At 44.6% G+C, this 26,268-nt stretch overlaps 1 protein-coding gene across 7 annotated transcripts in view; it reads left to right on the top strand.

The window, feature by feature from the left end:
• Window positions 1-26,268, top strand: part of MSRA (methionine sulfoxide reductase A) — a 366,455-nt gene that overhangs the window by 291,680 nt on the left and 48,507 nt on the right. For 3 of the 7 annotated variants that reach the window (XM_061132326.1, XM_061132322.1, XM_061132323.1), the window contains one exon: window positions 14,410-14,502. The exons of the other annotated variants lie outside the window; for them this stretch is intronic. In XM_061132326.1, the coding sequence (XP_060988309.1) occupies window positions 14,410-14,457 (48 nt within the window). In that variant the 3' untranslated portion in view covers window positions 14,458-14,502. The remainder of the gene's footprint in view (window positions 1-14,409; window positions 14,503-26,268) is intronic. 7 annotated transcript variants of the gene reach the window in all.

Raw genomic sequence — 26,268 nt, 5'->3', positions numbered from 1 at the left:
CAGTGGCTGAGCCCGTAGCCACTGGGTGTCCCTAGTCCTTAGTTCTCAGACTTAGGGCTCAGTCTTGGGAATTTGAGCCTGGATGACTGCCTGAACCAGTCAACTTCAATTTCCTAATCTCCAACATGGATCTAATCTAACCATGTGTGCCTGGGAAGAGTACTGTATAGAATAAATGAGATGGCATATCCAAGCCCCTGGTTTGCAGAAGAGCTTTGATCAGTAGAAATCATCTTCCCCTCTTTGGTGGATCTTGGCACCTCGTCCTCAGCGGATACTGAAATCTTTGAGTCACATCAGCAGTTGGCATTTCGCGGCAAATGATGTGCTCGACAAATGAGACACTGAACACTCAGCGGTTGATGAGGAAGGGCTGGGCTGGAGCACTTGCTCACTGAGGTGTGTTGATAACTCACTTTCCATGAGCACACTTCCTCCCCTGACGTAAGCTGTGCCCCCGCGGTGCTCATCACAGCTGTCCATCCCACTCTCCTTCTGTGCCTGTGAATCAGCTGGGTCGGCTCCACTCCAGGAGTTAAAATGGCTCATTCGTAATCAGCTGTGCCAAAGCTAATGGTCCTTTTTGTTCTTAAATTCTGCTCTCCAGGCTTTGAGATTTTAGGCGATTTCGTTTCCATTGGCCTTCTAGGCGTGATTTTGAGCAGCAATTCTCTGACTTTTTGATCCCTGGACCTCTAAAATCTCCTAAAAATCATTGAGGACCTCAGTGATCTGTTTTGGGGGGGGGGTTGTGTCTATTGATAGTACCATATTAGGAATGAACACTGAGGTTTTGAAGACACAAGCACACATCCCATTAGCCATCAGAGTGATGATGTCATCACGCTTCCTGTAGCTTCCTCAAGGTGGAAAATTCCACCTTCACTGGTGAGAAAATGAGAGTGAAAGAAGGAACTAGATCTTAGTAGTTGGACAATAGTTTTGGCCTTGTGGACCCTGTCAAAAGTGTTGGGGGCACTCAGGGGTCCCTTGGTCACTCTGAACTGCTGATGGTGAGCCCTCAGGATATGTCCTGCCCTGTTGATCTGTCCCAGAGAAGTACAGAAATCAAAGCAGAGGTCATTGAACCACTCACCCATACAGCTGGGAGGATCTCTTCCAGAAGACCTCAGAGCTCAGTTGCCAAACTGAGTTCATGACCAAGAGCTTAAAAGACTGAACTTGCCCTGCATCTCGGGTTAGTGGCTTAAGGCCCAGGCTCAAGTGAAAACCCAGCTGTGCTGCTGCTGACTTTGGACAAGTTTCTTAGCTTTTCTGGCCTCTGTGTCCTCACATATGAAATGTGGATCATAAAAATACTCAGCTGGTGGGCTTGCTAGGAAAATTAAATAAGATAATGTGTAGAAAGGAACAAGCATCTTGCAGAAGAATCCAGAAGTATCTTGCAGAATATTAGCCATAACTACATTCTGATGGAACCCCCTGACTTGTTAATCCTTTTATATTCCTCTGTTAGCTTCAAAACCACGACATCTTGGAGGTGTGTGTGCATGCTCAGTCACTTCAGTCGTGTCCACTCTTTGCGACCCCATGGACTGTAGCCCACTCAGCTCCTCAGTCTATGGGATTCTCCAGGCAAGAATACTGGAGTGGGTTGCCATGCCCTCTTAGAGGTGTATGTTTGTATTAATAACAGGTAGTTTGCCATCGCTCCTAGAAATTACTGCAGCTTTCCCCAGCCCTGGTCACTGTTGCTCCTCTTTCTGCCAACCCCCAGGCTGACTGAGCAAAGTGAGCAGAGCACAGGGTTTCCAGGTTGCATGGCGAATGCAGCCTGTCTTCCCACCAGACTTCCCACCAGACTCTCTCTGCCTTCCCACCAGACTGAAGGCAGAGCTAAAATCAGATGCGATGAGTTTACACGTCAGACCCAACAATCATGCTGTACATCATGCTAGCTTGATTGGTGTTTTCAAGGTGGTATAAAACTCCTAATGTGCCAACGCATAGTATTATTACAGTCGAATAAACAGAAGCATGATTTATGATGATTAAAATTTGTTTGCAGCATATGTTTGTCTTTTTCTTTTCTTCCCCCCCAAGTGGAATGTGTGTTTCTGTAGCACCTTCCATGTTGCAAATTGCATTCCCAAACCTCTTTTTAATTGTCTATTAATCAATTCATGGGAGAACTCAGCGATGGTAGGTGACCCAGTTTTCCTTATTTGACAACTGTAAATGTAATGCCTCATTCCTTGCAGGGGGTGGTGGGGAAGTCCCTGGTGGCCTTCACATGTAAGTCAACAGATTTCTGTTGCAAAAATGTTAATATTGTTTTGAAACCCTATGGGTGAATTTGAAGACTTTACTAACACACAGACAGCAAAAGACCAGGGTTTTAAAGTGATGTCCTGTAAATAACTAGTTTGACATATCCAACCGCATGAGATAATCTACAAGCCATCTCAGACCCTGTCCAGCGTATACATGGGTATCAGTAAGGAATGAAGAAATTAATTCATCCTCATTCTTGCTGAGTGTCTTTCTCGGAGCCACCTCTTGTGGCTCTTGGTCACCCAGAGAACTTTGAAGCTATAACACCCTGTAGTCCCAGCTGGCAGCATCATGCCCAGATCTGATGTGGCACCGTCAGCTCTGAGCTGTGGGATTGGAGCTTCTTCTCCCTCTCGCTAAGGATTTAGCATGTGTCCTCTAAAAGATGTTGGCTTTGGATGAAGAGACCTGGGTCCTCACCCTGTCCCTTGTACCTGCAGCTGTAAGAGGGAGGACAGTGCCTCTGTCTCTTTGGGTTGTCCCTCTTCCCATGGGTACAGAGGTGTCACAGCAGCAGCTGTCCCCTCTAATGCTGGTCTAGAGAGTGGTGGCTGGTTACCTCCACCCTTAGACATGCAAAACCAGCCACACCCTATGGCCTTGAGGGAAGGAGGAAGTTGCAAAAAATGAGAATCTAAAATCATCAAGCAGCTGGACGAGCTGATCTCAGTGATTTTGAGTGAACTTGGATTCTCAAGTTTCCAAGACAGGGAAGCTCAGTTCAGCAAAATATTCTTTATTCCTGAGTGAGGTGGTGGATTTCAAAGGCCTTGCGTCCAGTCTTGGGTCTGTGAATGACTGGCATGGACAGATTTCTTTTTCCTTAGTGTATCTATCACTTATCTTATCTATCACTGCATAACAAACCACCCCAAAGCTTACTAGTTGCAAGCAAAAATGATATTCTACTTCTCATCCATGTGACTATGTTTAGATGGTGGCTGGGCTCAGCTGGGCAGCTGGGAGGTCTGGACCTCTTTCTCTTCACAAGGACTTTCCTCCTCCATGAGGTTAGAGCAGGCTGGATGCCTCACAGGGTGGTGGTGGCAGCATGCTCTGGTGCGCACGTGCTAACCACACCTCTGCTGACTCTGCTGATGCTCCATTGGCTGGAGCACATCACGTGTTCAAGCTCAAAGTTGGTATGGGAGGGGCTTGCCCAAGAATGTGCGTATTAGTAGGTGTGAGCCATTGAGGCTATTAGTATACAGTCTATCCTTTCCCCTTGGCCTCAGTCTTTCGGTCAGTGGGATGGGAAAGTGTTGCATGGAGGACCAGCCTGGGCGTCAAGAGACATACTTTTTATGTCCAGTCTATTTCTAAGTATGTGTGTGGTTACAGGCTCCGTTTTCCTCAAGAGTAAAGGGAAAGTCTTGGACCAAATGATCCAAGGGCTCACCAATGAACACATACACACACTCCCTTTTCCATCTTCCATACAATGTGGAAATCAAATGTGCTTGGAACTATCTTGAAAGTGATAGAGAGCTATACAAATGTAATTTGTTATTACAGATACTATTTGTGGAGAATTTGGTAAATGTATTTTCAAAAATAGCGTGATGAGATTATAAACCTATCTATGAAAATACAGCAGAATTAAAAGAAGCACCTTGTTCAGAGTCCCATTTCTCTTCTGGTGTTTTAAGTTTACTCTATGGAAGTTTGGCCAGTCAAGACATGTTTGTATGAAGTTAAATTTAATAGTTAAATTTAAAAGGTCAAATCCACCACTGGGCTGGAGCCTTTGTTCAAAATGGAGGTGTTTAGCTAATTCAAGTTTTCGTTTATTCTAGCCATTTAATGGGCTGCTCTGACACAGCATCATCATTCAGCCTTTCTTTCCTGTCTCCCTCGTGTTTGTTTATTTGCGTGGTTCGTGGTTTTGTGTTTGGTTCCATGTGTGTGTGCATGCATGTGTGTTAGGGCAGCTCCAGCCTCACTCAGTGCCCTAAGCTTGTAGAGGTCCCTAAGGGGACCAGGGCATCCATGGACCTTCACTTCTCATAAGGAGGGCAAAAACTGAGTGATTTCCTTACTCATTAACACTTGGCACTTACATGTTATCCTGGAAAGGGGGAATTTCCGGCTGGTAGAATTTGGGACCAGCGGATAGCTGGGATCTGGGAGGCAGTAGGGTAGAGCAGTTTTGCTGAAGCAGAGGAACATGTGACAAAAGGCCAGCGTGGTGGGAAAGAAAGAGACGGTGGCACTGTGGCTTGTTCAGTTCAGTTCAGTTGCTAAGTCGTGTCTGACTCTTTGCGACCCCATGGACTGCAGGAGGCCAGGCTTCCCTGTCCATCACCAACTCCTGGAGCTTGCTCAAACTCATGTCCATCAAGTTGGAGATGCCATCCAACCATCTCATCCTCTGTCGTTCCCTTCTCCTCCTGCCTTCTATCTTTCCCAGCATCAGGGTCTTTTCCAATGAATCAGCTCTTTGCATCAGGTGGCCAAAGTATTGGAGCTTCAGCATCAGTCCTGCCAATAAATGTTCAGGATTCTCTTTAGGATTGACTGGTTCGATCTCCTTACAGTCCAAGGGACTCTCAAGAGTTTTCTCCAACACCACAGCTCAAAAGCATCAGTTCTTCAGTGCTCAACTTTCTTCATAGTCCAACTCTCACATCCATACATGACTACTGGAAAAACCATTGCTTTGACTAGATGGACCTTTGTTAGCCAAGTAATGTCTCTGCTTTTTAATATGCTGTCTAGGTTGGTCATAGCTTTTCTTCCAAGGGGCAAGCGTCTTTTAATTTCATGGTTGTGGTCACCATCTGAAGTGATTTTGGAGCCCAAGAAAATAAAGTCTCTCACTGTTTCCATTGTTTCCCCATCTATTTGCCATGAAGTGATGGGACTGGATGCCATGATCTTCATTTTTTGAATGTTGAGTTTTAAGCCAGTTTTTCCAACTGTAGCTTGTACTATCTGAAAAAACTTGCCTACCTGGTATTTTATTTCTTGGATTTCTGCATCTAACATAGAGAATGCCAGCACAGTGTAGAATGCTGGCCTAAGAAAATGGATGAAAAGAATGCCTGCCAAAAAAAAGAAAAGAATGCCTACCAAATCTGAATAATCACACACAATACTATTATCTATTCATTTTAAAACATGATTAGGTAATGAAAATTGTATATGATCATCATCAACAAAAACAATTACAGTAAACCAGAATGCATTTATTGCTTAAATTGCGAAAGTTTATATTTAGATATTGCTTTTGGTGGCATCAACATTTACACTGCTGGCAAATTCACCTTTGCTGTCATGAGTTGCATGGCAGTTATTTCTAATGGTTTTTAATAACGTGCACAGTTTATGCAATAAAACATCTCCCTGATCCACTGTGCTCCTCCCCATTCTCCTTGGTTGCACCGTCATATGCTTTTATACGTACTGTTCCCACTGCCTAGAATATCTTTATCCCTTCTTCATTTTTTTTTTTTCTTTCTTCAAGATTTATTTAAAACCCAACTCTTCAGCGATGCCACCCCTAACTCCCTGTGGTGTTGCCTTCTCCTCTGCAACCACATTGCCTCCTGCTCATCTGCTAACATTTGCACATTTGTACCCGTGACCTTGGTGATAGACCTTGAGGATGCGTGTCCCTCTCCCTGTAACTCCTTGACCATAAGAAGGCCTTGCCTTAGATCCTTTTGTAAACTCCTATTATGCTACACCTGGGTTTCCCTGGTGTCTCAGTGATAAAGAGTCTGCCTGCAATGCAGGGGCAGGAGACATGGGTTTGATCGCTGGGTCAGGAAAATCCTCTGGAGAGGGAAATGGCAACCCACTCCAGTTTTCCTGCCTGGGAAATCCCATGGACAGAGGAGCCTGGTGGGCTACTGTCCATGGGGTCGCAAATAGTTGGACGTGACAGCACACACACTGAATCAATCACCTTCCTAATCACTCCCAGAGTCCCCACCTCCTAATGCCATCACCTTTGAGGTTAGGTTTCTAATATATGAATTTGGGGATGGCGCACATTCAGATCAAAGCATACCTCAGTCTACAGGCACAAACTACCAGCCTGGTGAAGGCACTGATGGAAGGTCACAGCTTCCCTTCAAGTTGCTATTTAAACTTTTGACTTGGTTAAACAAGCCTCTATAGCAAAATTGGAGACCTGGCTTTTCATTTTAGACTTTTATGTTAACCAAAGAATGATTGGGGCACCTCCTCTCTTTTAAAAAAAAAAAAAATCCTTAGTCACCAACCAGTGACTTGTGAGTGGAATTTGATGTGTAGTCTTCTTTTTTTCTTGTTTTCTTTAATCTTGAGTTTTAATGCTTTACAGAAGGCCTCTGCTTTATGGTCGGCTGTAGTCTCCATGCTTCCCCATTGCTCCAGACGAGCACTGTCCCATAGAAATATGATATGAATCACAAACTGAGTCACATACGTCATTTAAAGTTTTCTAGCATCCACATTAAAAACATTAGAAAGAAGCCAGAAATTAATCAGAAATTTATCATTTCTTTAACCCAATATATCCAAAATACTTTCGTTAAATTAATATAAAACTTATTAACGAGCTATTTCCTTATTTCCTTCTTCTGTGCTTTTGAAAAGCATTGTATTTTCTACTTACAGCACGTGTCCTTTTGAACTAGCTACATACAAGGTATTCAGTTGCCCCCTGTGTCCAGTGGTTGGGGAATTGGACAGTTCAGTTTCTAGATCCTCCTCATGGAACTCATATTTACTGTTCCTAGTGCCTTCTAGAGGCATTTGAACCTGAAACCCCTGGATGAGAGGTTCATATGAGGTTCTTTCTGCTGTGACATCCTGTCATTCTATGGTCAGGGTGAATTTCTGAGTTAAATTAGTCCAGAACTCCCAAAGTTGTTTCACCAAATTAGAACTTAGCAGCAGCTAGTGTTGAAATGGGATCCAGAAAGCGACTGTCATATTTGCAGGGTTGGAGTTTTTGGCCCCAGAGCTGAGTGGCCTTGTAACTAGTTCCTCCTTTGTTCTGACCCAGGCATGATGGTCTGTTACGCAGCAGGCAGCCCCCCTCCCCAAGCTGAGCAGCATGGAGACCAAGCCCCTGGCAGCTCACCCCTCATAGCAGCGCCGGCAGAGGCCCCTGCCTTCACAGCAGCAAGCTTCCTTCTTGTGGTCTTCTCTGGCTCTGTCATTTCAGACTCTCTCAACCCTTTGCTGCAGTCAACTGGGCAGGGAAGAGTTAAGTGGGAGCTTCTGAAGTCCACTGAGGCCTTCTCCCTGCCCCTCCTGCCAGCGGCTCCCAACTAAGATGGCAAAGAGTGTGTTTTTTAAACCAGCGCACAGAACTGTTATTTCCTGTAAGTTCTGAGCACCTGCTCCAGAAATTGGCTGCAAAGAGAACCTCATTTAAGCTGCCCAAGCAGGAGAAGGCTGTGAGTCAGAAGACATCTTGCCAAAGGAAGCCGGAGATCCTTCCCTGGAAGTTTATCTCTTAGTAGTGACACCCTGTTTTCAAGCTCATCCGTTCAAGTGAAAAACAGTATGCTGTTCCTCCATCCATACTAAGAACACTTCGTGATGAACGATGATTTTTTTTTCTTCTTCTAACCAGCAGGGAGACTTTGTAAAGATGATCACTATTGAAAAAGTCAAAGATTTTTGTTCAAGCCTGGTACTTGTACTTGTAAAATATCTTTAGAAGGAACAGTTCTAGATAAGTAAACTACTTCCCCATAAAGACAGTGCAACCTGTAAGAACACTTGTGATCTGGATTCAAACATTGTTATACATGATTAGGGGCTTCCCTGGTAGCTCAGCCGGTAAAGAATCTGCCTGCAGTGCAGGAGACCTAGGTTCAATTCCTGGGTCGGGAAGAACCCCTGGAGAAGGGAATGGCAACCCACTCTAGTATTCTTGCCTGGAAAATCCCATGGACAGAGGAGCCTGGTGAACTACAGTCCATGGGGTTGCAAAGAGTCAGACACGACTGAGCGACTGACGCTTTGACTTTTACATTCATGATTAGATGACCATAATGCCATGCTTTGCAAGCTTATATCTACGTAGGAATCACCAGAGGATCTTGTTAAAATGAATGCAGACGTGGATTCAGAAGGTTTGGGATGGGGCCTGAGATTGAGTATTTTTAAACCAGCTCTCATGTGAGACCCAAGTTTCAAGGATATAAGGACTTTGTCTAGACCTTGGATGAACCAACGGTCACAGTTCAAGAGAAAAGAACCCGATTTGTGGCTGTCAGCTTTGCTGGGAGAGAGACCAGAATAGAGCTGACTTTCGAAGCTATGACTTTAATGTTTGTATGCTGAATTGCTAAGATTTAGTGAGATAGCAGGAAGTGGGGGAGTTTAGAGAAGGGAGCAAGGGACCTATACTGAACAGCTTCCTGTTCCCTGATTCTTTATTAGAAGCCCACTATTTTGTTTGCTGGTGATGATGACCAGGAAGATACTTAGTTGAACCAAGTTCTATCCTAGCTGGGCAAGATGGAGATCTTGTAGAGTTAATTAATTTTTTCTAAATCCTAAAATTGTTGTTATAGGTAAGAACATATAGATTAAAAGAACATGTGAGAAGATTGTGTGTGTGTGTGTGTGTGTGTGTGTGTGTTTGTATGTACCCTGTGACAAATGTTTTTGCTAGTATGCAAATGAGAAAATCTTGTGTTTGGAATGAATTCTACGTTGTGCTTTGGGACCACAGGTTCAGCTTGGGGCAGGGCAGGGGGTTGGTAAAGGGAAATGGGGTAGGAAGGCAGGATGGAGCTATCATTCCTGGGCAGTTCATAGTGTATTACTTTAATTTTGGTTAAAGTCTGATCTGAGAGCTGCCTTATCAACGGATAGGAGATTGCAGTTGCAATTTGCTGGTTAGTCTCTGTTCTTTTAATGCTTTCCTGAAGTGCCATTTTGTCTCAGTAAAATGCTCCCTAAAAATACTCAAATATTTTTAGTTGGAGAGTACAAATCAGATTGAGCTGCACATTTCCCTGGTGAGCAAAAGGGATGAGTTTGTGTTCATTAACTCGAGGCCATCTGGTGCAGACACGCAGCAGTCTGTGAATCAAACGTGCATCAAACTCCAGGGATCAGAACCCGCGCCAGACCCAGTGTTTTGGAGAGTCAACAACCAGGGGGAGAAGAGGGGCTCGACTCTCTTTTTCTTGCACTTTAAAAATCAGCTCCGCCTTGCAGAATATCAGAGCCACATCGCCTCCTCTTCCTTGCCCCTCTGAGCTGTCTTTGGTGGCGGTGCTTCCGCAGTTGAAGTCGCTGTGGTCCCCACCTCCCTTTGCGTGGGTGGAGGAGAGCAGGAGTGTTGGCCTCCCTCCCTCCGCGTTGGGCCGGAACCAGGGCCTGCGCATGCGCACACTGCCGCTTGCCATGCGACAGAGCATGCGGAAGTAGAGCCGTACCCAAGGTGTTTTGCAAATAGCCCGTTCCTGGAGGACCTGTGCTTCTCGTACCCTTGCTGATAGCTTTCTGTTTAGGCGTGCTCACCGAAACATCAATAAAGGAAATAAATCGCTTCGCTGACATGTGTTCCCCATCCTGAACCCCGCTCCCACCTCCCTCCCCATCCCAACTGATTTGTTACTGATGCCACCAGACCCCTGAATGGAGTGACTCCCACCCGTGTTTCCCACTATTGGAAGGGTCGGTGTATTAAAACGAACGGAAGGGTCCCAATATTGGAAGAGGGTCTGTGTATTAAAACGAATGGTCAGTGGGTCGGTGTATTAAAACGAATGGTCAGTGTCTCCTGCAGAGCCGCGTGGATGACTTTCCCATGATCAGAGACAATCTTCTGGTAACGTCTGCTCTTTAATGCTTTCCTAAGGACCACCTTTCCAACTCTGCAGCTCTCTTTAAGACTCTGAGGGGCTGCCCTCTACTGAAGATCTGGCTAGCGACTATTCCTCTCTAGGTCTCTGCATCTGCCAGAACCCTTCTGCATTCTAAGATGCCAAGCAGGTGGGGAAAATTTTTTTTTGAGTGCCACGCAGGACAGTAATAAGAGATAAATAAGCAGCTATCTTCCCATGTCTTGTGACATGTCTTAGCAAACTGCATTTCAAAAATCATAAAGAAAAATGATGAGACAAAGGACTTTAAAGACAGATGCAAACAACTTTATTATTAATGGAAAGCAGGAAACCTATATCTAAGAAAATGTCCCTAAGTGCTATAAGGAATGTTAAAACTGATTCTTTTTCTTTTTTTAAATGGGTTAGCTTTCAGAAGTGTGTATTATTCAGTGTGGTGCATTGCAATACTTCTCATTACCATTCTTACCAGCCCCAAGTGTTATCATTGTCTGTAATGTTTGCTGATATGGGAAGCAAAAAACAGCATTTTATTTTGTTTTGCATATCTTTGGTTAGCACTACAGTTTAACTTTATTGTTTTTTTTTTTTTTCAAAGAACCCTGGATAAAGATTTTTTTTGTACTTAGGAAAGCTCATCTTCTAAGTTGCAGAGAAGAGCTACCTCAACGTCCTGTTAAAACATGAATTCTAATGTGTTTGCTTTGGACTTGATCTCGAAGTTGGTGGAATCCACTCTGTTTGCAAGATTCAAGTGTAGAGCACAAATTTGAGGACGCACAAGTGAGAATGAGTGAGAGATCAGACAAGTTTCTAAGTTTTCTAGAGGAAGAAAATTTTGTTTTAATTGTTTATTACACACTGATGTATGTTTATTGTGCAAAACACAAAGGGAATAAAAATTACCTTTAATAATGATATTTTTAAACATTTTAGTATATATGTTCTGTTCCTTTCTCTGTAGGAATGAGTACCTTAAATGATTGAATCTTAGTATACATTCTGTTTTGTTATATGTATTTTCACTGATCAGTATTTCATGAGTATCTTTTCATATCATTTCATGTTATTTTCCTATATTATTTTTTGACTACATACTTTGCACTGAATGGATATACCACAATTAATTTAAACAATCCAGTATGTTGGACATTTCACAATTGTAAATGCTGCTGTGGTGTGCATACTTGTAGTGAAATCCTTTCATGCATCCATGATTATTTAACTGGGACAAGTTCCTAGAAGAAGGATTGCTGCATGTATGGGCATGCACACTTTCCTAGCTTTTGATATGTGTATGCCCACAACACCATGTCCTTCTATACTTTGGTATTGTTACAGAAAGAAGTATTCATGACATTTTAAAATTATTTTTTAATTGAAGGATAATTGATTTACAATGATGTGTTGGTTTCTGCCATGCAACCACTCGAATCAGTCATAACTACATATATATTCCCTCGGTCTTGAGCCTTCCTCCTGCCCCTCCCCCCATCCTCTAGGTCATCACAGGGCACCAGGCTGGGCTCCGTGTGTTATGTAGCAACTTCCCATTAGCTGTCTATCCATGGCATTTGTTGAAGGTGGTGAGGAAGACTTTATTCAAGGGGGCCATGATGGAGATATAGGGACCACTGCAATGGCGGTCTTGCAGTGGGGCAGAGATTGGACTCAGTTCCAAATACAGCATGAGCAAATGGGAACTTATAGTCAGGGAGCAGGGTGGGAGTCAGGGTGTGGAAAATCACTGAGAGGAAACATTGGGGGTGAATGAGGGGGTTCTGCCTAAACCAAGCTATCAAGATTCTTGCTGAAGGCTGGACAGATGCTCGGGCATCACGGTAATGAGGAATCTGATCAGATGTCAAGGGTGATCACATAGTGGGGTTGGGAGGGTCTGTTCAACTGATTTAGCAGGATTCTTTCTCTTAATAAAATTGGATGAAGTAGAGATGAACACAGATATCCAAGAGTCAGGTCTGGTTGGAAAAGTGTTCAGGGGAGTCTGAGTAGAGTCTGGTCAATGAGAGAGACTGTGTCCGCATTTAGCATGCTGTTTGGTAATAAACTTCTTGTTTATTGCCCTTCCTGTAAATCTTTATTAGTGGTAGGGCAGGGATGTGTGTACCTGTAGCACCAAGAGACCCTCCCAGCCCCCACACCACCTCTGCCCACCCAGCGTCATTCCTGGCATGGAGGTAATGCCAACTTGCATAGAAGCACCGAGTATTAATGCACATTTAAAAAGAGGCAATGGCCAAGGATAGATAGAGATGGAGGGGTGAGAAAGTCATTGTCAGAGGCTCCTGGGTCTAGTTCAAGCCTTACCAGATAAATGTGGGGTCTGCCAAACCTGCCATCCATTCTTTGATGCTCAGTTTCCTAACAAAAGTATATGAGGTAATTTTTAAAAGATGATCTGTCCGATGGCATTTTCAGATCTGCAGATTTATGAGTCTTTGACCGTGAGTTATGTGTGAGGGCTGGAAAAAAGCTGACATGAGTGGGGTGGGGAAGATCCTGCAGTGAAGCTGAGGAGGTCTACCTACTAGATGAAGTCCTTCAGAGCATAAGTGACAGCAGAAGGGCCTGAGCTACAGCAGGAGTCATACCCTGGGCTCTCAGGGTAGCTTGGAAAGAGGCAACATCCGAAAGGTGACTGACTAGAGGCCACTTCAGACTCCTGATGGGCTGCTTCAGGACAGAGATGGTTGGTGTTCCTGGAGGAGGACTTCCAGAAGCAGGTAATAGTCTGAGGTCCAGCCAGGCAGATGGCCTGCATCAGGGAGACCCAGCAGTCACAGAAACCCAATTTCTTTCTTTTTAATATTTATTTCTGTATTTATTTGGCTGTGCCGGGTCTTCATTGCGGCATGTGGATACTAGTTCCCTGACCAGGGATCGAACCTGGGCCCCGTGCATTGGGAGTGTAGAGTCTTAGCCACTGGACCACCAGGGAAGTCCCAGGAAACCAATTTCTTAGAGATTTGGAGATGATAAAATCTGTCCTTTTCCCACTGGAACTGGGTTCCTGGCAACAAGAAATCTTGCAAGCCAGGCTAGAACTGGGCTTTGAAAAAAGGCTCGTTCACAACGGTCAGGGTGGGGCCAGCAGCCTAGTCTCCCGAGCTGTTGACCAGAAGCTCCTTACCTTATCTGAGGAGCTAAAAGATTAAGTGGTCCCAGCCATGAAGGTTGAGTGTCTACAGCCATGAAATCTGGATATTCCCTGCTGTTAGCTCTTTAGTTGGCAACCTGATCACTTGGGTTTTTTTTTTTTCTCCCCATAAAGAGTTTAAAGGATTCTGAACATTCTTTAAAATTGATCGGTGTTGGAATTTTTAAAGATTTGTTTTCACCTTCATGTTGTGAAATAAAACAGATACAGAAAGCAATACTAAACAAATCCATAGCTTAGTGAATTTTTATAAGGCAAACACGTTTGTTCCCATAATACTTCGCCAGCCACCCTGGAAGCTCCTCCATTGTCCATTACAATCACAGTCCTCTCCACCCTTCTCAACTTTTATGGTAATCACTCTCTTGCATTTATCTGTAGATTTGTCACCTTAGTGTGCCTTCCCCACTATTTTTTTTACTGTATATATATATATATTTTTTTTTTGAAATATAGTTGATATACAATATATAATTTTAAGGTGTATAGTATAGTGATTCACAATTTTAAAGGTTATATTCCCTTTATACTTTTTATAAAGTATATAAATATGTCATAAAATATATAAATATAATATCACATATAAAATTACATATATATTCCCTCTGTTGTGCAGTCTAATATATCCTTGTAACTTATTTTATACATAATAGTTTATACCTTTTAATCCCCTACTCCTATATCACCCCTGCCCCATTCCTCTACCTACTGGTGACCACTAGTTTGTTGTACCTTTTAGATTCCACATATAAGTGATGTTATGCAGTATTTGTCTTTATCTGTCTGACTTATTTCATATCATAATACCCTCCAGGTCCATTCATGTTGTTGCAAATGACATAATTTCATTCCTTCTTATGACTGAATTCCTTGGTATGTATGTATGTGTTTAAGCCTGGCATGCTGCAGTCTATGGGATCACAAAGAGTCAGGCACAACTGAGCAACTGAACCACAAATATGCATATATATGTACATATATAATATACCCACATATATACCACATCTTCTTCATCCATTCATCTGTTGATGGACAGTTAGGTTACTTTCACATCTTGGCTATTGTAAATAATGCTGCTGTGAACATTGGGTGCATGTGTATTTTAATATTAGTGTTTTTGTTTTTTTTCAGATATGCACCCAGCTGAGTCACGTGGTAGTCTTATTTTTAGTGTTTTGAGAAACGTCCACACTGTCTTCTGCATTTCACTTTGCTGTTTTTCAGGTACGCCTGTTTTTTAAAAAAAGAATGTGTATTTGAAATTTCTCTTAAAAGCTGCAGCATCCCCTCCATCCCTTTATTTCCTTACACTTTTTCTGTGGAAGGACGCAGGCAGTTTAAATCTCTAGAGTTACACAAGCTTCTCTATTTGTGGTGCAGGTCAATGTGTCCTTCTGTCTTTTGTGTTTCCTGCACCCTGGCAGCTGCTTCCAGAGACTTGACCAGACTCAGTTTCAACCTCTTTAGCACGATGATGATGCTTTTCATCAGGAAACATGTAACATGTGGTTTTTACTTTTTTCATGTTAGCACTCAGTGATGCTTAATGTCTAGATCCACCACTTCACTGAAGGCAGAAAAATGGTGCAATTCTCACTCTATAATTTTGTTTTCATTTACTGGCTGTGATAATTTTTTAATGCTTCCAAATGGAGAAGCTTCCATTTTTCTATCGCTTGGTCACCCAGTTACAGTTCTTACAGGAAAGGCAGGATAAATATCCAGTTCGTTTATATATCCAGTTTTCAAGATAACATATTGGCTTCCTATCATGCTTAAAATGGGACTTCCCAGGTGCCTCAGTGGGTAAAGAATCCACTTGCAACACAGGAGATTCAGGTTTGATCCGTGGGTGGGGAAGATCCCCTAGAGAAGGAAATGACAGCTCACTGCAGTATCTTGCTTGGAGAAGCCTATGCACAAGGGAGCCTGGTGGGCTACAGTCCATGGGGTTGCAAAGGGTTGGACATGACTGAAGCAGCTGAGCATGCACACATCCTTGAAATGTAGCCAATTCGTTCTTTTAAAATACTGTTATGAACGTATGAATTTACATATATTTGATGGATTTCAATCCATTGCCATTTGAAGCTTCTTCAGTTGGTTCCTGGGTCCCCTTTGACATGACCTCAGGCAGTTTGTGATCTTTCTAAGTGTCTGATCTTTCTAACTATCTGATATATGAACATGCTCCAGACTCATGTTGTGTATCTCCTGCCCCAGGCTTGGAATCAACCATTTCTGCAAGAAGCCTGGTTTCTGTTAATAGGGAAAGGTATTTCAAGACCGCAATCTGGATACTCTGTATGCTCATTCCTAACTGGGCTGGTCCTTGCTTCTAGCTTTTCAGCAGACATAGCACACACTTGTGTAATATGAGTGAGGTCAAATATTCTATAAGTTCAAACCATTTCAGATTCAGATTCAAAACTATAGAGGTTTTACTTAACTTATATATTGCATTTGTATCTCCTTTATTTCAAACCAAGAGTCCTGGTTCTTAAAAACACAGAACTAGAATTAGAACATCTCATAATTATGACAAAAGTCTCAGAATAATAATAATAACAATACTACCACCATCAACTATGATTACTGAAAATAGCTAAATTTGTAAAGCTCCAAATTCTATCCCATCCCCCTAATTTTTCTATTTATATTTGTATTATTAATCATATAGTCAATGTATGTGATAGTCTATTCCTTTTAACCCTCATTTAGCTTTAATTCTATAGGTAGATATATATTTAACATTCACTGTCCTTATGTTGATGCCAATTTGGTCATTTTGTTTATCTGAAGCTAATTCTTTAGTAGATTCCTTAGTCAGTGTTCATTTCACAGAAACAATATTCTCTGAATTCATGAGTGTTGATAACAGTTTGTGCTCTTCCTACATGAAGTCAGTTTTGCTGGGTATAAAATCCTTAACCAACTTTTTTCTTTAAATATCATAAATATAGGTATTAAAAATAAAAGAGTTTCTTCTAGCACAAATATTGTTATCAAAAATCATGTGATAGTCTAATAATTTTCTTTCCCTTACAAGAATTGTAAAGATATTTTTATCTTTAAAGTCCTGTAATTTTATCACATCATATCTTGATGTTGATAGTTCTGGGTTGAGAGTTTCAAGTATCAGGTGAGCTCTTTCAATGTGTATTTTCAAATCTTTTTAAAAAAAATTTCAGGAAAATTGTCTTGAATCATACATTTTAATATTTTTTATTCCCTTGCCGTGGGATTCTAATCTAGAGGTGGTTTTGGTAACTCATCCTATTTCCAAACACACTTGTGTTCATTGGGACAGCAGGAACACAGGGTCTGTGTCTGGTGCTAGAGGAGTTCATCATCTAGTGGGAGGACAGTGTCTCTTTATTGCCTGTTACATGGAGATAATAAGTTGCAAATGTTGAATTGGCTTTTGGAGTTCACAGCCTGCCACTTTGAACCACGACCAGGATGGGAAGCAGTTGGGCAAGCTTGTGACTCCTGGTTCCTTTGTCTATCAAAGCAATTTCTAACTTATCTGCTTCTTTGCTGAGGTCCCTAATTAAAGCTATTTTCAACCCAATAAGCATCCTCATCCCTCATCCAGCCAGTAGAGTTGGACAGCTCCCCTGTGGCCTCTGCCTTCATCCTCTTAGGCTCTGTGGTTCAGGGTTAAGTTCCTATACCTTTAGCAGGGCCACTCTCTGAAATGCAAGGAGAAGAGTATTGTTTCTTGGAGACATAATTACAGAGACAATGCAGCCTTCTCTGAGATAACAGGCCTTTTGAAATGCAACGTGCTGGTGGAAGATCCAGCCCAGGTCATTGACTGCCTTAGCTGTCATGACTCCTATTAATAAAGCTGTGTTTCTGCTTGGCTGAAAGGCTCTGGGGTTGGTGTCTAAAGTTCGTTAACCTTTTGTCTGAGGGACTTGTACTTGGGACTTGTGGTTCTATGTCTTTTCTTACAGTTTTTCAAGCTATAACTACAGTTTGGTGGTTGTGGCTATGGGCACAACCGTGAAATAGCTAACTTCACCTTTGAATCGTCTGTTACTTTTAAGAACATTATGTTCTAGATATTGGGGGCCCATAAGTCTATTTTTGCATTTGGTTAGGATTCTTAGAAGACTGGAAGCTCTGAATGCAAACAAAACTACTGCCGAGAGACACATTTAAGGACTTATATTTTTTCTGTCTTCTCAGGAGTCTGCCTGTCTTTGTCCAAAGTTACATGTGAAAGATTTTTGTCACTTAGTTTAAATGTACAATGTACATTGGATGCCATTTACCTAAAGTGACTCTTAAGAAAATCACTTTGTGAAGTAAATACAACTTTGGTAATGTGAAAAATGTCTCCCTAATTTATCTGTCTTAAACTTACAACTTATTAATATCACACTGTAATCTATCAAGGCAAAGCTGTGTTTTATTCTTTTTTCCCCTTCCCATTGCCTCCCGTTTATTCCCTGGGAAGGGAAGTAGTTTCCTTCATGTGAGATAGATGATTTCTCTTTCTCTCACCTCCTATGTCACTGTTTCATTGCTCTCAAATCTTTTGTTTATGAGGAAACGAGGAAAAATTTTGGACTTGGAGTGAGAGAGCCTAGCATTCTCATCCGGCTTTGTCCTAACCAACTGTGAGACTTCAACAAGCTAGTTAACCTCTTTGAGTCTTAGTTTATTCACCAATAAATTGGGTATAAAAATCCCTTCATCACTTTATTGCTGCAGGGTTAATTGTAATAATATATCTAAAGCACCTGGTACCTGGCACAAATAATCATCCTTATTGGGGAACTCTTTGGCATCATCGACTCAAAGGACATGAGTTTGAGCAAACTTCAGGAGATAGTGAAGGACCGGGAAGCCTGGCTTGCTGCAGTCAATGGGGTCACAAAGAGTTGGACAAGACTTAGTGGCTGAACAACAACAATCTGCTAATGAAAACCTTACCACCTGCCTATGAAAAATAGTGAGTGATATCTGTCCTCACTCCCCTTGACCCCCTTGGGTGGGGCTTCACCCCTGTTCTCCTTCTGTACTGTTGAGGATGTATTGCTCCATACGAATAGATCTACAGCCACTAAAACAAATCAGAGATACCCATTCACAGTGATCCATAAGCAAAAACCCCAAACCGAGCCCGTGGGTATGGATCTTTAACAATGTGGGGGGTGGGATGTGAAGGGAGGGGTCGCCCTGCCATTTCTCAGCTCCATACTACCACTTCTGAGGTTTTTGTGCCTCAACTATTCTCTCTGCATACACGTGGTGGGCTGTTTTTATAGACGTGACTCCTAGCCAAGCAGTCCCCATAGTCTCAGAAAAGCCCCCTCTCTCACTTTCCCCCACACTGTGTTCCAAGGGGAGGGTGGTCTCCGACGGGGGCCCTTTTGCAAAAAGTTGCTTCAGAAGCTGGAAAATCAGACTTATGTGTGCCAGTCCTGATTTCCCTCCTGGCCTCCCAACCCTTCTCTTCCCCTCCTGTTCAGTTCCCTCCAAGCTAAGCTGTCCCTGATCCACCCCACCCCTCCTGACCCCCAGTTCTTTTGTTCATCCATCCCTGCCACTGCCCCCTCCCCCCACCCCAGTACAGTCAGCCTCACTGCTGCTTAAAATGTCATTTTTGAAACAACAGAAGGACATGCTGATTTTTGCGGCATCTCGGGGGGAAAAAAAATTTTTTTTTTGATCCATTTGGTGTTGAGAGAACTCACAAGAAATGTATTCAGGGACCCTCGCCAGCCTCTCTCACTGGTGCGGTTCACATTTGGTGGCTGGTGATACAACACGCACAGTATTTTTCCCCCAGAAATGTCCATGCTCCTCTCATCCTCACCCTGCTTCCTTTAGATTTCTTTGTCTCTTGGCTCATTCTGTACTTGAAGCGCTACAGTTCCTGATTTATTTTCAAGCCGGGTATCCATTCTGATCCCTTCTCGGGGGTTTGAACCAGGTTCTTGGGAAACCTGGGAACCCGGTCAAGCCTGGCTTACATCTCGGGAGGGGAAGGCATGAGACACTTCACCACCACCCCAGGCCCGCCCCTTGACCCATGGGGCCAGTGCGTGAGAGGAATCTGTCAGGCTCCTGGGCCAGGCTCTCTCTTCCAGAAGGGTACGGTGCATCTCTGCAAACTCAAGTTCCCTTTGTCCTTTATCTGTCTGTCCTCCAAGCCCTGCCATGCTGCATCTGTGATGACATATATTCACACCTTATTATTCCCATTAGATGGAAGGTTCTTGAGGGCAGGATCCATGTCTGACTCGTGTTCTTGTCCCTCAGCCCTGGAACAGGGCCTTGCAGGTGGCCCCGTGGCTGCTGACGGCTAGAACACACACCCTCCCCTGCTCAGCGCCCTCCTGAGTGAGGAGGACATGGGGAGCAGGACTCACCTTCCGTAGGCTTCTTCACGGCCTCACTGCTGGAGAAAGGACTCACACTGGCTCGGAGCATCAATTTAAAACCCAGAGACCCTCTACTCATTACTAAAGGTCCAGATGAGCAATTAAGCTATGAATTGGAATTTTAATGAGCTGATGTTCTGGCCCCAAACACCTAATTGCAATACAGTGACTAGATTATCCCCCACCCATCTGAGTGTCTCACAGTCACTCAGACCATCTTGCTCTGGGTTTAGTGGTTGTCATCCACAGACACCCAAAGTGGGAGGTTTGCTGCAGCTCAGGATCATCAAAGCCTCAAGCCTTGCCTCAGCCAGAGGACCCTCGTACAAGAGTGGTTTGAGGGCTACTGTTAATCTCAAAGTCTTACCTGGCGCGTTTCCTTCCCAGCTCCTTTCCTGGGTCTCCTGCCCACTTGGGGTACCCTGGAGAGAACTGCAGGTCACCTAACAGGGGCTCCCCGACTTGCCTTCTAGCCATGATATGAATTTGGAGGAAATCAGAGCAAGTTCAGTTTTCACACCACACACACACACACACACACACACACACACACACCCCAAAAATTCTTGTCCTAATGACTTGTTTGTACATTCTACTTGATGAGTGTCTGAAGTTTGAGGTTTGTAGCCTGAGCAACCTTCTTTAAAAGGACCCTGTGTCTTCCCTGGCTTTAAATAGACCTTCCTGATGGCTAAATCTGGGCAGAGTCCAGACGCTCTGCTGACCGGCACACCACATGTCACACACTACCTAGAATCCAGTTGAGCAAGTAGACACTGCCTCCCTCTGGCCCTGTCTGGGGACCTTCCCCGGATGCAGACACACCTGTGTGGTCCGTTTCATGTGTGGAGGTCTTTCCTTAACTGAATTCTAGTCCCTCCTTCCTGAAATGTCATTAATTGCTCCTATCTTAAAAACCGTCTTGGAGACGGGCTCCTTATGTGACATTGTTCCTGGCGTCTCTCTGTTGAAGAATATGTTTGAGCTTCTCTTTATCTGCTTTTCCCTCACCCTGGAATTCCTCATGGGGGCTAAGCTTTGCCAAACAGTTATGGAGCAAAATTAGAAGATTTTCGCTGGGCCGGCTTCTAAGGGCCCGCCTGGTTTTCTAAGAAGCAACCATAAAAAGAAGAAAGAAAGAAAAAAAAAAAGAAAAAGTAGAGACTGGAAGAAGCAAACTTTTGGCTAATTACCGTCTTTTTTTCCCCTCTGAGCTCTGAGTACTGTTCTTAATTTCCTGGCCAGCTTGCGCCCCTCCCCCGCTCCCTCCCAGCATCTGTGGTGGTTTCAAATTGAAATGCATACCTGCTGCTCTGAATTTCCAGCACACCATACCAGTTGGTTTGCCAAACACTGAACTGCCAGCCATCTGCCATCCAAAGTCAGAATTTACATTGTTTCATCTTAAAATAACGCCTCCGGAATAGCAAGCCCCTCTGTGCATCAGGTTTTAACGTTGACAATCAGCCAGAATTAAAAACAAATACCAAATGGGCATAAAAAAAGAACATAGTGGGGAGTTGGGGTTGGGGAGGGGGTGGCTGGCATTTGACAAGAGAGTTTATTTTTCAGCATTTTTACCTGATTTTCCACCAAAATAGCCATGCCATTTAATTTTATCTGCAACAGCAGGAACTACTTATAGACCGAGAGCCTTAACTTTTTACTCGCCTGGCTCGACCCGAACAGACGAGGCTGGAGCTGCTGTCCGAATCTCAGGGAGGGTGGATGTCTTTATAACCTCCCCAGATGCAGGGGAGGAAAAGCTGTCGAAACGTCTTCACAACAGGACTTCCTGGTTGCTCAGATGACACAGCTAAGATGCATGAAGGTGGACTACCTGTTACAGGGCCATAGGCTAGTTAATGGTGAACCCAGGACTGCCAGGCCAGTCTTCCCACCCCTGGACGTGTCCGTGCAGATGTGGGAGTCCCTCCACCCCTGCCTTTAGTTCCCCTTACCTGACCATAGCAACCCTTCTGGGCCTTATTCCCCTGCTGCTCCAGGACAGTTGTTTAGTTGCTAAGTTGTGTCAGACTCTCTGCATCCCTATGGACTGTAGCCTGCCAGGCTCCTCTGTCCATGAAATTCTCCAGGCAAGAATACTGGAGTGGATTGCCATTCCCTTCTCCAGGGTCTCTTCCAGATCCAGGGGTTAAACCCAGCTCTTCTGCATTGCAGGCAAATTCTTTACTGCTGAGTCACCAAGGAAACCCAGGAAAGAAGGGGTTTCTGCAGGGTCAGGAGCCCCTGGTGACCTGTGATGACGGCCTTGTGGCAGAGCCACCATGAAATCTGGGTGACTTTCCAGAGCAGATGGGCCTGAAGGAGTTTTTTTTTTTTTTCTTAAGAGAAAAATGAAAGAGATTTCATGTTTCCTTTAGGGAAGCTGTTCCAGGCGAAGGCAGCTTGGGGAAAAGTGTGAAGTTATGAGTGGGCAGAGGAAGCAGAGGGCTCTAAATTTATACTGAAGCCACCTGCCTACAGCATGGCGCCCCAGGCCACAGGCCTGCAGACAGGGAGGGCTTGTCCCTGAGCCTGGGCTGGGCGGGGCACTGGGCGAGATCCCCGGGTCAGCCCCATGCACCCTGTGGAAATCTCTGGGGGCCGACCTTAGACGTTGTAGGTCCAGGCGAGCTGCTGGCTCGGTCTGGTCCTGATGTGGGTGTCAGAGGTGGGCACTGTGGTCACTGCTGTGCGTAGGTTTGCTTCTGGGCCAGCTGGTTCTCCTCCTGGAAGCCATATCTCAACCCGGACCAGACCCAAGGCCCATCTTGTGTGTTCCCCTGGCCCCTGCTTGTGGCTCTGACCTACCCGCCCTGCAAGCTGTCTCTGTAGCTGGAACCAGCTCTACTTCCTGTGAGGTGGGGCCATCTCCCCCATCTTTGGGGTCCGGAACACCATTGTTGTGGAGTTGCTCAGTCATGTCCAACTCTTTGCGACCCCTGGACTGTAGCCCACCAGGCTCCTCTGTCCATGAGGATTCTCCAGGCAAGGATACTGGAGGGGGTTGCCATTTCCTTCTCCAATCCCTTTCCTTCTACAAACACCTTTGGTGAGTGGTTAAAGAATCCGCCTGCATTGCAGGATACTCAGGTTCGATCCCTGGGTTGGGAAGATCCCCTGGAGGAGGGCATGACAACCCACTCCAGTATTCTGGGAAATCCCATGGACAGAGGAGCCATGAAGGTTACAGTCCGTAGGTCGCAAAGAGTCAGACACGACTGAAGTGACAGGGCGCACAGCCCACATACCACTGGTACGTGCTCCACTCATGCTCACTAACCGAGTGAATCAGCGCTTTGCCGGGATAGTGCAGAACTTAACTGGTTGTGTTGATCCCAAGACTCAGTCCCACAGTACTGAATTGGCCAGTAAGTTCCTTCAGGTTTTTCCGTAGGATGGAACAGAAAAACCCAAACCAAGTTTTTGGCTAACACAATATTTCTCCTATGAAAGCTACTTTTGATTTATCCAAAATCTTCCAATTTTGTTGGGTTCCAATTAGCAGTGTTGTTACTGAGAGTGCTCAGGGGCCACTCGCTGTATGAGGTACCTTGTGTATGTTCTTATCTCTCACTCCTGTGTGCCTCTTTGCGACCCCATGGATTGTAGCCCACCAGGCTCCTCTGTCCATGGGATTTCCCAGGCAAGAATACTGGAGTGGGTTGCCATTTCCTCCTCCAGGGGATCTTCCCGACCCAGAGATTGAACCTGAGTGCCCTGCATTGTAGGCAGATTCTTTTACCGCTGAGCCATCGGGGAAGCCATTCTTATCTACTTTGACTTAATTCAGTTTATTAATAATATGTTGTGAAGTCCCTGTGGTCATTATAAACATCAGCCAACCAAGGCTGATTGGGTGTTAGTTTTCCAGGAGACACCCCTCAGGCACATGTCAGAGGCAGACTTTAACCCAGGGGCCCAAGAACTCCTGTTAGGTGAGCCCATTGCATGGAATCTGGCCCTGGCCAGGCCCCAGTGAGCTCCCGCGACCTGGGGCACGTGTTCAGTATGGGTGACAGCCAGAAGTGCCTGACACCCACTGCGCACCTGGAGGAGGAGAACTGAGATGGACGGGTCCCCGTGGGGAAGGTTCAAGAAAGTGGCTCCATTTAGCATTTAGCCTGGGAAGAAAACACTGAAGTGAGGAATGGGAAGGCTGCATGCAAGATTCCCACGACAGGCTGTCCTTGGAGGGAAAGGGTGTGCTCACTTGCCCTGGGGCTCGGGAGCAATGAGGCAGATGTTAGCCCATCAGGAAGGATTCCCAGGCAAGTGGAGCTGCCCATCAGTGGAATTCTCTGCCCACAAAGGGGTGAACAGCCTGCCCAGGAAGATCAGGCAGCTGCAGAATGACCCTTTGTCAGAAGTCATAGAAAGGTCAGCTCATGATACGGAGCTTGTTGCAAATCCTCCCTGAAAATGTCCATTCTGACTCTCAAGCCCCTCAGTTCTGTGTTCTTAGTTTAGTACATGAAACAGTGGTGCCCATGATGACACATTTCTAAAGCTTAAAATAGTCGTAACTCCTTTTCCCAGAATGAGTCATTTTAAGACCTCCTCCCCTTTCCCCGCCTTGAGAGTCTAATCAGAAGCCCGTTTTTAAAAATTTGAAATGTAAAACCCAAAACCTAAATGCAACACTGTCATTTGATTTCCTAAAAAGGTGTTTTTCCTTTGCAAAATCGGAAGATGAAGTAGTGACCCCTGCAGGCGCTGGAGGTGTTGGGTGGGCAGGGGTCCTAGGGAGAAGGCTACAGGTCCTGCTCAGCAGGGGTGGGGTGTGAGATGGGGGGTGGGGAAGGGGTTCTGATTCAGGCCAAAGCCACTAAACAGGGCCTCGCCTGCAATGGCTTCTGGGCATGAAACCTTCTAGACTAGAGCTTAAAACTCTGCCTAGCTGTCTGCACAAATGCCATTTGCAGGATGTACTGTTTTGTGATAAAAGATAAAAGAGATCTTCTCTACAGCAGTTGTGAGGCAGTTTGTATCTGACCCCAAGTTAGAGTCGTTACTAAGGGAACCACAAAGAGAGTGAGCCTATATTTAAATGAGCCGGCGTCTCAAGATTCCCCTGGGCAGGAAGCATGTTTCTCCCCTAAGAAAGAACAGAACATGACTTCCTTCCTTGTAGCGGAAGGACTCGTGGTGTTTGCTGCCCACAGGTGCTTGTACCTGTCTGTCGCTGCTTTTCCCCTCTGTCTGGGAGATGGAGCCTTCTCGCTGAGCTGACAGCCAGGAAAGCGGAGTGTGTCTCTGAGCAGCTCAGTAAGACAGTAGAGGTCTTGTGGTTATAGGACACAGCTGCGCCAACCCGATGCAAAGGATCTCATCCCACAGTGTGTGGAAACAATGGGCATGAAGTTCAAAGCCAAAAGGGCGAGTGTCAGAATCCAAGCTCAGGACTCTCAGTGAGTTTGAAATGAACTCTGAACTCAGTTCTGGGGGAGAAGCAGGTATATTAAATAGTGACTGCATAATTGGGCTTCCATGGTGGCTCAGACAGTGAGGAATCCGCCTGCAGTGTGGGAGACCTGGCTTCCCCTGGAGGAAGAAATGGCAACCTACTCCAGTATTCTTGCCTTGGAGAATCCCCATGGACAGAGGAGCCTGGCGGGCTACAGTCCATGGGTCACAAAGAGATGGACACGACTGAGCGACTAAGCGCAGCACAGTTAATGTAAAGATGACGGTAGTTTTGATACTTGTTCAGCCACCAAGTCATGTCTGACTCTTTGCCACCCAATTCAAGATTCCTTGGGGCAGGAGTAGTTTGATACTACTTTAATCTTTAATATTAAAAACTATAGTGGTATTTTAAATGCTGTTGAAATGTAGGTATTTTTGTAATTTTTTTTTTTTTGAGAAACTTAGATTCTCTCAGATAAGAAATAATCTCTTGTAGACAGAAGCTTGCTTGAATACAGCATGATTATGGCACTACTGCCACCTAATGGTAGATTGCCTTAATTGCAGACCAAGTGCCTAAAGAAATGTTCAGTTACCAAGTCCTGTCTGGTTCTTTGTGACCCCATGGGCTGGAGTCCACCAGACTCCTCTGTTTGTGGGATTTCCCAGGCAAGAATACTGGAGAGGGTTGCCATTTCCTTCTTCACGGGTCTTCCAGACCCAGGGATCAAACTTGAGTCTCCTGTGTTGCTGGTGGATTCTTTACCACTGAGCCAACAGGGAAGCCTGCCTAAAGAAATGAGCAGACACTAATTTCAAAACTAAATTACAGGGACTTCCCTGGTGGTCCAGTGGCTAAGATTCCATGCTGTCAATGCAGAGTGTCTGGTTTTGATCCCTGATCCGGGAACTAGACCAGCTAAATATACTTTTCTTTGAATGAAATGTCAGTTCTCATTAATTCATTTATTCACTCAACAATAATTACTATAAGAATCGCAACCATATTGCCTTCACTGTCAGCAGAGAAAAGGGCAGCCTGGCCCATGGCCTGGAGGGTCCCACCTTGTGATGACCTGTAAATACCTCCCCTTTGTCCCAAACCCTCTTTCTCTTCACCTGCCATCTCCTATCCATGTTGCATCCCTGGACTCTCAGGGGTATGTCCTTGCTTGTC

This window comes from Dama dama, chromosome 29 (genome assembly GCF_033118175.1).
Source record: "Dama dama isolate Ldn47 chromosome 29, ASM3311817v1, whole genome shotgun sequence".
Lineage (NCBI taxonomy): Eukaryota > Metazoa > Chordata > Mammalia > Artiodactyla > Cervidae > Dama > Dama dama.
The sequence above is the reverse complement of the archived record's forward strand: the minus strand, read 5'-3'. Positions and strand labels throughout refer to the sequence as shown.